At 32.5% G+C, this 12,794-nt stretch overlaps 1 protein-coding gene across 1 annotated transcript in view; it reads right to left on the bottom strand.

The window, feature by feature from the left end:
* The window catches only part of Cht10 (Chitinase 10), a 105,727-nt gene that overhangs the window by 67,148 nt on the left and 25,785 nt on the right, over positions 1-12,794 (bottom strand). The window contains exons 3-4 of the mRNA XM_085957943.1: positions 5,810-6,057; positions 1,536-1,725 (exon numbers count right to left, since the gene is read on the bottom strand). Coding sequence (XP_085814069.1) covers positions 1,536-1,725; positions 5,810-6,057 — 438 coding nt within the window. The remainder of the gene's footprint in view (positions 1-1,535; positions 1,726-5,809; positions 6,058-12,794) is intronic.

Below are 12,794 nucleotides of genomic sequence, written 5' to 3'. Positions count from 1 at the left end.
ACGCATGTTGAATTTTTATGACAAATTATATTTTGTTCTGCAGGCGCCTGCACAATCTTCGCGTCGCGTAGTCACGATCGTTTTAAACCGTGCCCCAGCTGAGGTATAGCCTTAAGGTGATATCTCTAGGTAAAGTTGTTATCGAAAAATAGCTAGAAAAGTTTATTAATCGGTAAATATATATTCAAAAGTAATGAGAAAAATAAAATTAAAAATTAAAAAGTATCGTGGAGTTCTGTATTCCAAAAATACGTGTTAAATTTGGTACATTTATATCGGGTGGCAAGAATGAATTATGTAAGTTTTATTATCAAAATTACGATAAAAATGTACGAAAATCTATTACCTAGGGAAACGCCAAACGGAAATTGGAATTTATTATATCCTTATATCTTTTTTTTCCAAATTTAAAAAACATCGATTTAGAGGTTAGAAAGCATGTAATAAAAATCGAAAAATCTCGGTTTAAAACGCTTAGCGTTTCTATTAAAAATACTATTTAATAATTTTTAGGCCAGTTATTTAAATTTAATCTTGTATTTTTGTATATTAACGAATCGATTGTAAATAAAACAAATAAACAATCTAATATTTCAAATGAGTCCAGTATTTAAATCTTTGCATTACTAGGGATTGCAATACCGAATGAAAATACCTATACCGGTATTTCTTATTGAAAACCGGTATTAATACCAATAAACCAATAAACATAGGTATAAAAATCTATTTATAGGAAAAATATCTAAATAGGTATATGTAAACTTTTTTAAATATGTAAAAGTAAGATATGGTAGAGATGCTGATGTTTGTCCTATTAAAATATTTAATGTTAATACATTTTGTATCCACTTTTGATAATGAATATATCGGTATTGTCTGATTTTTAAGACCGGTATTTTGGTATCGTAAAATACTGGGATCATGGCCCCCACATCCTGAAGCGGGCCCCAATGCTAAGCTATCTATTGGGCCCCCTACCTATCGCCAAGGTTAAAGGCAGTGTGACACTATACAGTAGCGTTTTTCAAATGGCGTTCACGGTATTAAGATAGGTATTTAGTGTATTTTTAAAACTTACATCCACTTGAATTATGGAGTTATCAAATAATGACGCAATTAAAAATTACATCGCACATCAACATATTTTAAAATATAACCTTTACTAAAGGAAAATAGTTCCGCAGGCGACTTTTTTACTATTAGAGCAAATTTATGATTTGTCTTTATGTCACTTATTTGGTCAACTCGCCACTCCAGGCCCCCAGGCTAGAGCCCGGTCAGCCCCCCCTTTGTGGGTGCCATGACTGGGATACCGGTTTTGAAACACCTGTATTGCAATCCCTAATCATTACATGCTCACTGCATAAGTTGAAATTGTAACAAAAATGGACATAATATTAATTATTTTGAACAAATTTCTGACCTATTATGCACAATCTCCTACAATAGAGTATTTTAATATTAAATATGTTGTTAGATGGAAAAAATGTTCCATTGTCTATTTTGGAAATATTGACTTAATAAGAATCACAAACCTCTCGGAATTTTTCAGGTGGTGGCGACACCGACGGCTTGTCATCTCGGTTCCAGGGATCGATGCCTAGAGACTCCAACTCGTCAGTGAGAGCGAAGAGGTCCTCATCATAAGCTGGGGGCCTGCGCTCCACAGCGTCTCTCAGCGGGAGGCGGTAGGACTCGGCATTCAGCTCAGCGCGAAGGAGATACCTGTGAAAAGTCCACATTCTTAAGATATTCAGCATTCTCACTCAATGTAACTACTGACTAGAGAATAACTAGAGCTATTATCAAGAAAGTGTGTTTATAAATAATTTAAGTAGGTACGTTCTAAGATGGATTTCATTCATAATTTGCTTCTAGGATAATAAATAATAATATAAATGATTTAGAGCAAAATGTTATATTATTTATCTCTATGTTATATGCCCGAGGTATGGTGACAAAACGCACGCCTTCAAAACTATGTTTCGCAGGTTTGAATCTCGTAGGTACCTCAAATTCAGATAACATTATTGCTTCGTGTAGCTCAATGAGTTGACCGAATAGCTAACAACTATTATATTATATCGCCTCTATACGTGCATGGATTTACTTGCACCAATAAATAGTGTGTATTTTAAACTATTGCGATAATAACTGTGTACACGTAAAAGTGCTGATTGTTTCACCAATCTCATTCTTCAAGAGTAAGCAAATGAGTCTGCGCGGTGTAATTCGTTTTTATATCGGCAGGTTCGCCACTATCGTTCTATTGCTCAGCCGTAGATATCACACAGTCTAATTGTCGCATTAAAATTCAGAATCTTCTGAACATTTTTGATCCATGCATGCAATCTTGCAATTTTTACGATAATACTTGTTTACATGTGTTAAGTAGTTTAATTACCGTACGGATGCAAACAAATTCATTCAAATTCTAATTTACAAAACTATAAACATTTAACAAATATTAGCGCCGCAGGCGAAATACTTGTCTTCTCCATGGAATTTAGTCTCAAACGTCGTTATTTATTCGCATTCTTACCCTAATTTTCCAACCATTATAATATGCTGTTCATAAATAATGCATAATCTATCTAGCTGTACTGGATGTTACTGGAAGAGTAGTCAGAAATTGATATTTGCAAAAAAAATATTATATTTGGTATAGGTATAAATCAATACATTGCCGTCAAGTTAGCAACTGCAACAGCAGCTATCATGTTTGCGTGTCTACATATTTTGAATGCTTTACATAATCCAGACAAACAGTGCACAGTAGATGACAACGATCATTATTGATTATCTATTCGCCAATTTTTATTCATCCATTCAATGCCACTACGTTTTTTTTCTATTATGTAAAACGAACCATAAGTGCAAGTGAGAAAGCATTCGGCACGCTTATATCTCCGCAATATGTGTAAGAGTAAGATAGAATTTCTACGGCTGAATTAAATACTTTTTGTACACGTCGCCGGTAAATATTGATTTGAATGATTAGTCATTTAAAAATGCGAACACTAACACTAATTATTTTTAATTATCTTAGCAGAAAATGTGGTTAACTATGCTGTATTTAAATTTGGTCACCGCACTGGGAAGAAACATGTAATATTGTAACATAATAAAATTGATGTTCTACTGTGCGTGATACATAAGAAACACGGCTTTGTCGGCTTTATTTTGCCGAACAATACCCTCTATATCTTCTTCTAACATATCCTTAATAAAACTGAATTTTCGAAATACTTCATTATTTAAAGTAAAAGTAAACGTAGGCTACAAGTAAACATTTTTTACTCTATAAACAAATACAAATTCTTACGGTACCCTTGGAACTTCTTGCAGTACCCCAGTCTTCCGCGGATTACAGTTAGGAATCACTGATACATAAAAATTAATAAACTAATATTCTGCCATTCAATATATTACATATTTTTATATAAACTATTAGGCACAAAAATGACGTCGTGCTTATTCAGAAAAATAATTATCAACAATAAATTCGTGTTCAGTATGTATAACAATGCATAAAAATTCTAAACAGATTCTTCAGCAACGACAGGCGACCAATAAAACATCATTAACACACCTTTTAATGTTATATCATTTAAATAAATCATTTCTTCAAAAGAAAATTTATGAGTCCACTTAATCGGCTTCTTAAATTCGCTCCTACGACTTTTTTTGCTAATATTTTATCTTGCGTTATAAAAGAAATAAATTCATAAGAGATTTTTATATCCGAAGTGTTCAGATTTTTAGTGCTTTCTGGTTTTTCACTTGAAACCAGTTTTTTTTTCTTGTTTATAACGTGTATAGAATATTCATTTTAAACTACTAATTACAGCACACCTTTATCTATAATTAAAGTTCATCGGTCCTAGTTTTTTTTTACTCTAAATATTTATAAGCATAAGTATAGTATTTCGTATAAATGCTCATCTGTGTTTTTTTACAGTTAGACATTATTAAACAAAATATTTTTTTATATATAAATATTCGTAGGTATGTATGATAATTCATGTAAAAACTTAGCTATATCTCATAAGAGGATGCCAAGAAGATGGGTGCTATATTGTTAATCTAGAAATATGTTTAGTAGGATTCATTTTCAAAAATATTTTATCAGATTTCAACAATCAGAAACAACTCTTTCATTATCAGAAACAACTCAAAATTTCAAGGTTGTGAGTTAATAATGCCATTTGATGTAAAAAGGTCTTCTCTTTACAATTCAGTAAAAAATAAGAGTCAAATATGTCTTCAATATGTCATAAAATCGAAAAACCTTATCTGAGATTAATCATCAATTCAGTTATATATTGAAATTTTAAACTTAATTCCTTATTAAATTGTAAAATTTCATTATGCATTGCTGAATTCTACTGAACTAAAAAAAAAAACATATTTTCCTCAAAATCAAGGCTTTAAAGTAAAAATGAGAATTTCTATAAAAAAAATCAAATTATCTTTTGTTTTTTTTAGTTGTTTCCTTATTGAACTGTGGCATCGATTTGATACATTGTTTTGATGCCATGTGGGTACCCAAGAGGTGAAGTGTCGTATATGAAGAAAGGATTGTATTATATTTTGTCAAAACTATTTCGCGTCAATTTCTACTTATTTTAATGGTAGTACTTCAAAAAAGATGTACCTACATGAAAGAGTTTTAAGAAATGTAATCCAATCCGTAAAATATCATTACAAATGAAAAGAGTCACTATTTTTTTTCAATATGTGCGGCGAATAATTGTGGCCATTATGGGGAAGACTTCCAAGGCCCACACAAAGTATAGTAGATATCAGTGGCGAAGGGTGGAGGTAGGTTGTTAAGATCCGACAGGCAAGTGGCGAATGATAACCAAATATCTGACTCCTGACCATCACACCAGTCAATTTGTGACTGGACATGGTGGTTTCGCTGGCAAGCTCTTTGAGCTTGGACTTGCAAGCCGTCCGACATGTCCATGCGGAGGGGAAATACAGGATGCTAACCACATCCTCTGGGAATGTCTGAGTATGTGCTCCGAACGGGAGGAAATGCTCAAGTCGGTCCAACCAGCTGTTGGGCCCATCGGCCCAACCGACTTGGTTGCTACTAAGGCCAATTATTTTGCTTTTAAAAAACTTGCGGCGTCTTACCGCGGGCGTGAAGATCTCTTCACATAATTTTTGCTGTCCGTATGATTAGCTTCGTTTTTTTTGCTGTATACACAACGTAACTTCGTTTTCTTTTCATAATTTCCATGTGCGTTTCTTTTCCTGGTTAATAAACTCATTAATCAAAGTCAGAGCTCACTTTGAGCGTAGCAACTTAAGTCTTAGGCATCTTCTCCCAGGACACTCCTAGCTCAATTGTTTCAGATACTTCATATCAACAATTGCAGGGTCCCGCGATACGCTCGATTAAGACCGAGTGTGGTGCGGGGCGGGTTTCAGTGGAGGGCGCTTAACTCAATGTTAAGATCCGACATAAATAGTGTACAATAAACTTTGTAAGTCATACGTGTTTGGTTTTATTGAACTAAGACTACAATTTACATATGGTGTCTGTTAGTTTTTAAAAATCAACTAAGCCCTGCCAAAATCAAATACATACTTCTGTTAATATTTTTTGTCTGTCTATATTATTATGAGAATTAAATAATTCAATCTAATATTTATATCCTTGTAAAAATTGTCCTATTCCATTTTAGAATTGTTATATTCTGATATTAGAATTTCAAGATAGGTAATATTATAAAAGAAGGAAAAAAATATTAATAATTATATAGATCACGCAAATTAAAATGTATATTAGACTGACCTTGGGGGCACACTTTCGACGGCGGCTCTCAGCGGTAGACGCCTCGACCCGAATTCATCTTCCGAGTCTGTGAACTGTTCCGTCAGGGCGCTCTTGTAAGCGGCCGCGGCGGGAGGGGCGCTCTCCACGGCGCTCCTGAGGAAACTCCTGGGCGGCGGGAACTGCGCCTGGGAAACTCCGGGGCGGTGCCTCAGCACGGACTTCGGCGACGCCAGCCCCGTCAAACATATCGCAAGCACTGCGATCACCTGCCAAACAAATAATACATCCATATTAATATTACTTTAAACACAATTATTATTATATTGTAAAAATGCGCCGAATAGAAATATCTTATCGATTTTTCTCTTCACCTATGGCCGTTATAAAAATTAATTCAACCTGAGTCTTGGGTAGTCCTAGTCGCACCTGAGATATTGCCAATCATAAACAACTATGCGTCACATTGGATTATGTATCTCGGGATACGACCGGCTAACGCTGGATGCAATGTGGGCCGGGTTAAATTGATAAATATTATATATTTCATTATTTTTCTAATACTGTTTTCTCATATTACTGCAAATAAACAACTGAGTCTGATAGAATATCTACTGATATCCAATTATGATTAAAACTTCAATAAAAACAATTCACGCATGTTGACATGCAATAAAATAAAAGCATACCCAATAATAAATATATACAGGTAGTTACTTAATTATATATAAAAGTTAATTTTAACTGCATGAATTTTAAATGGTCAATTATATTCAACTGTCACAGTTTTGGATACATATTATAGTGTATTATATTTTAATCCTAATTATTATTTCCAAACAACTTATTCTTGTTATTTTAGCTTTCTATATACTTAGTAATAGCAAATGTCAGTAGATAGCAGGGAACAAATAATTAATGGGAACTGAAATACCTAACAGGTGCGGAGTAACAGGGTATAGCGTATGTATATATATATATAGGGTATATAAAGAACAACATTATTGATAAATATCAAAATTATGGAAGAAACTGATTTTTCAGCTTTTTATCATGATAGTATTAAATCAATATTTTACAATACAATAATTGTATCTAAATTCTATATGACTCGCTTTCGGCCAAATCAAATATAATAAATATATCATTTTAACTATCAATAATTAAATATTCTGTCGTAATCATAACTTTGGCATAAAATACATAATTTATTATATATTTTGACAATTTTTGCCTCTGGGGAAACTAGTTAATTATTCAATTTTGCCAAAATAACATAAATTTTAACAAGATGTTCACCGTTTTTATGCATTTCTGGCAGTATAAAATTAAAGAACATGTTTTTTTTAGTTCGCATGTATTATTAATTGTGTCTAAAGATATTATTGCAAAAAATGCAAAGTGATATGTGATTTTTTTAAATACAGAACATCGAGCTGTTACGACGTTGGTGGTACCACAATCAGCATAAGCAGAAACGACGTAAGTCGATGTAAAAAAGTTCATACAATTCCATACTAAAGTGATATAATTAGTTCTTGAATGTCAGTTTGACCATTGAAAATTCAGTCATAATATTGGATGAATTACAACGTTTTTCTCGTAAAAATTGTAGGAATTTTAAAACAAAGATTTTTGTTAATTCCACGATAATTATTGGACTATGTATTGTCCCATAACAGCTGTTTCGGGATATGAATCCATCTTTATAACACGTTGTGTTAGTGTTTTCTGGAGTTCATAGTTCGAAACCCCCGTCAACATAAATAACTCAATTATCGTAGAATTAACAAAAAACCTTTGTTTTAAAGCCATCATAATTGATTTACAAAGTTTTAAATTACTTTACTTACCTACTGTTTTTTTAATGTTATGTATATTAAATTAAGAATTATTCTCAAATCCTTGTGAATTATTTATTGAATAAAAAAATAGTTTATGACATTATAATGGAGTTTTACCACGCAAACACAAATTGAAATAATTAGTAAAAACAGAATTAAGAAAATGTGAATAAGAATGTATACATGATATACTTACATGAAAGATGATTTTAAGAAGTCCAGTAAAATCTGGGGTTGAGGAGATATGTGATTGAAATGTTTGCACGTTTATTATTAACCCAGGGTAACCTATGCAGCCCAAGTTAAGTTACAATGAAAAATATGCAGCTCTGTTTTTAGTTTTGATAATTACAGGAATTCGAGAAACGGTTTCAAGATCTCCGAAAAAAATGTGAATATTTTAGTATATCTGTGATTTTATTTTCAGTTTACATAACGAACATTACTACGTTTTTAAATTTTCTGTTGAATCATATAAACTTTACTGGACTAGCTTAAATGATCAAAAAGATAGAAATAATAAAATTTTCATATTGATTTCCATAGTAACGCACGTATATATTAATAATTTAATTGCTAGGACCCCAGACTCCTAGCAACCAATAATAGTGTTACACTTAATACGGATTTCTTCCGAAATAACTTTTCATACAAAACAGAATTAACTGAAAATGAGTTCAATTCTACTTAAAGATGGCTAAAAGTATTTAAAAACAATGCATAGGTATCGTGTTCTGATATAATCTAAAAATTTCAAATGTCAGAAAGTTAGTTAAAAATCGATTGCAAGATTTGTACTGGATAAACAACCACCGGACAAACAAGAATACGACTTAATAAAAATGTTGTAAAAATGATCATGTCTCTTTACTAGAGATCTTCTCAGATGAAAATGTTTCTATATTAATAATCACGCCTTACAATGTGATCGATTTTTGGAACAACGTATGTTTATGAGCAACATTATCAAGGATGGAACACACGAATATGAAAATTAGAACAAACAATTCTAACAACCACCCTGATAGCTCACTGAGAATAATTACAACCACTTCTATCAGTTCTACTAATCGAGATGACTAGGAATTTAAAACACATAAGTTTGGAGGATTTTTCACCATTTTGTATGAAAAGTTGAATTAAACTGCATTTACTACAGAGTGTAAATGTTATTATTTTAATTAACGTATCCAATTCAGTGCTCGAAATAGAAAAGTTTATATACCGGAGCACTCGAAATTTTCCAAAAATATTAAAGTTTGTGGGTTTTTTTGTTATTTATACCTTATATACCTACGTACCTACCTTATATGGACAAATACAATAACAGTATTTCGACATCTGATACGAACTACTACTAAAGATTTGGATAGGCAATGTTTTTAAGCGCCGCAGTCGAAAAAACTAACTAATTCATAGTAATAAAATATATAATTATTTTTCCTTCGTTTATCTGCCGTATTTAAGTAGCACGTGACTTTTATGCTCTTACAGGACGTTCCAATTTTGTGTTATAAATGTATTATTAATGAGCGTTAAAATATGTATATCAATTATTAATATCCACAGACATTGAAGATGTTGGAACATGTATGCTGGAATACTAATCCCAAACCATATGAATGGTACAAAACTCTCATTATCCAGAATGTATGTTATATTAAAATCGCATAAAAACGTTGTACCAAAACAACACAAATCATATTATTTCTTGTTTAAAAAAGTGTATACGACATGTCAAATTAATGTTAAATAATAAAATTATTAATGTAATGTTTTTAATAATAACTCCCAAATCGGAGGGTCGTTTTTAATTTTACTACAAGACGAAGCGGTTGTTTTGAGAATTTCATAAACCGGTGCTGCGCTCCGGTGCGTTCCAGTCCATTTCGAGCGCTCATTAAATTGCAATATAATTTTCTGACATGTCGTGACTCTAGGACTACATGGTTTTAGGTTGTTAACCGTAGCCATAAATAACACAATTATGGTAGTTTTAAAATTTGGAAGTTTTGAGTTACAATATTTTAATTATACAAATACTAATAGATTACTTCTTTTACTACTTCAAACACAAATAAATGCCAATAAGTTATTCTCTCGTGGAATATTAATAATAGATTCGACCAAAAGCCCCCTTTTCCAGAATGTTGATAACATTTATCTTAAATTGACAATCGCATATTTAACTATAAAGGTTATTAATTCAACACAGTCACACTTGAATTATTTTAATCCTTTTCTCCTCATTAGTATGTTCAGTGTTCACCCCATAATCCCGCAATTCATCAAATAACATAATATTATTCTACATCCATTTAGTAATAAATATCATCTTATCGTCATATTTCACGATTTATATTATATAAGCCAACGATGTTATTAACATAAATTTCGCATCACTTATCCGACACGCAAATACAGTTCGCCCACCGCCCAAATGGCACGAACACTCAATATACAACACGCTCCGAACAATCGTTTGTATGTTAAAATTGAAAGAAAAAATGTATATTTTGTCAATCGAATGTCACGGACCGTTATGTGGATTTTATTTGAATGTCAGTGACCTGTCAGTAGAAACAGCGAATTCGAGAGACGCGCGGGACAACAAAAAACTGTAATGACGAAACAAGAATGAATATCGGAAAAGGACAATGTTAAGTCACGTCATCGAAAGACGCCAGTTGAATAACCGAATTCTTCGATTTAAATGGCGATAAAGAATGAGGTAAACTTTCAACCAAAAAAATAGGACGAAAGAAATATTTCTCCCAAGCCTTTGTGATCCAATAACGACATATTAGGATACCCATATTATATGATGTCATATCACCCATCCCAGAAGTCATGCAAAAGACACACAACTAAATTTGATAAGATGATCTTAGTGATCAGCCCGTCTATTATATACACAATACTGCTTTTCGGCCTCTACGGCAGCTATCTAGGGTAGGTTTGTATCGAAATATTAGCACTTATTGTAAAAATTACAATAAATTATTTGTAATCTCTAAAAGAGTATAATAATTAACTTGAATTAGTAAAAAATACGAGTATACTGTATTACACGTGCAAACATTTAATAAGTTAGTACAGCCAGTGTTCCCCAAACTTTCAACACCTGTGTACCCTTTATATAATTTTTGTAACTCTGAGTACCCCTCGTCAAAAAACATGCATAATATACTTTACTAACAATCAAAATATATTTATTTTTTCCTTTTTTAGTAGGTACATAAACAAAATAATAATAAACGAAAAATAAAATTCATTCATGATAAAATATAAATAAATGTTATAATATTATAAATAACATTCATTTTAATCAACGAGAACGATGAAATTGTTTATGTTGAGACGACATATCATCGTAATTTGGTTCCCTGGTTATTAATTTTAATCTGAGATGCGGTTCCACATCCAAAAGCTTGTTCCTTTTTTTGACTTAATGTCTACAAATGCTGAAAAAGCAACTTCACATAGATATGGAGTTGGAAAAGACAAGATGTATTTCAGGACTTTCTCTGTTAAAAGTTGATACACATGTTGCATTTGCAACCAGAATGATGTTAAAGTACACTCCTTATATTTATTTTTCAAGAATCCGTCTGAAGCTAATTCCAACAATTGCTCTTCTTCCGCATGGAATAAACCTTCCAGCATAGATGTTGTATTGGTGTCCTATTAATGCTTGTTGCGCCAGACGCAGCCAAAGCCCGGTGCAGCGCGTACCCCCACCAAACTCTTCCCGTACCCCAGGGGGTACGCGTACCACACTTTGGAAAACACTGCCCTACGCCATAGACAACATTTGAATATTGTTTCGCTGAATATCGATCTTGATACCAAATCTTCCTTTACATACTAATGTTTTTAAATTAAATATAAATAATGCTGATTTAATTTACAGTTAACAAAAACTTGTTTTGTGTGAGTGATGATACTCCGAAGTTGCCAGACAATAAAATGAATAATTCCGAATCAATAGTTCAATTTAATTTTCAATGCTAATATATTCTTAAAAACCTGTTCAAATTTGATCCCCGTTTAAAAATGTTCGATTTTTTTTTTTAATAAAATATTTAAAGTTTCTTTGTATAACACCTTTGTGATTATCATATCATATCATATTATATTTGTTCAATTAAATCAAGTACTTATTTATATTAAAAAATGGTTTGAGAGGAAAACGAAATGATTTAAAATACTTATAGCAGATATTAAGGCTATACCCCAGCTGGGGCAGGGTCTAAAAAGATCGTGACTAGGCGATGCGCGGATTGTGTAAATGACGCATGCCCAACGAAATATAATTTGTCACAAAGATTCAACATGCGTCCATTTAATGTTCTGTTTATTTTTCTATTAGTAACAATAATAATGTATTCATTGACACGTTTTCTTTTTCAAGTAAATGGGTAACGTTTTTTAGTCATCTTTACACGATATAAGAATTAATACCCCGTCGCCATCACGAAACAAAGAGCTAAGAAAATCGATGTTTCTGCAAAAATCTTACGGGTACACTGAGTCCGTGAGCAGACACGTCAGTTGCCGGTGATTGACGTAGCCACGAAGAGAAGCTTTGCGTGGTTTGTACAATTGGCATGTGTTTCGGATACCACCAGAGACTCCGATATTTTGTACCTTTGTGGCATAGTTTTAATGATTACGTCACCGTGACCAACCCTAGCTCACTATGAAGTGGTGCTACATAAGCGATCTATGCACTACAGGAGTCACATGGCGGAAGGCGCGCGACGTAGAGGTGAGACTGAGAAAAGCGGCGTGAACCTGAGTTGCCCTATATTCCTATGGTGGAGTAGATATATAATAAAATGCCATAAGTGAGTGTCTAAGTTGTAATAAAAAAAAAGTATGAATTCGTCAGATGTATGTCAATGCAGTTCCACCATTAATTGACAGTTAACAAAATAAAAACAAAATGACGTGTTCACAGCTCGACTTTCGCTCTCCGATTGCCAGCGAGTCCAAAATTTCGTCGCACCTATAGTTGAAAATTATTTGCCGTTGAAGAATGCTCTTAAACAAAACTAACCCAATTTGACTACGCACAATGAATACTAACTATATGCAGTTTGATCAGCGTTTTGACTGTGTTCATAATAAATAATCACAACATATAATTATTTTAAAAA

This window comes from Rhyacophila brunnea, unplaced genomic scaffold (assembly GCF_057557595.1).
Source record: "Rhyacophila brunnea isolate RB1 unplaced genomic scaffold, BYU_Rbru_1.0 scaffold_7, whole genome shotgun sequence".
In the NCBI taxonomy this organism is placed as follows: Eukaryota; Metazoa; Arthropoda; class Insecta; order Trichoptera; family Rhyacophilidae; genus Rhyacophila; species Rhyacophila brunnea.
Note: the sequence above shows the minus strand (reverse complement) of the source record. Positions and strands in the feature narration are given on the sequence as shown.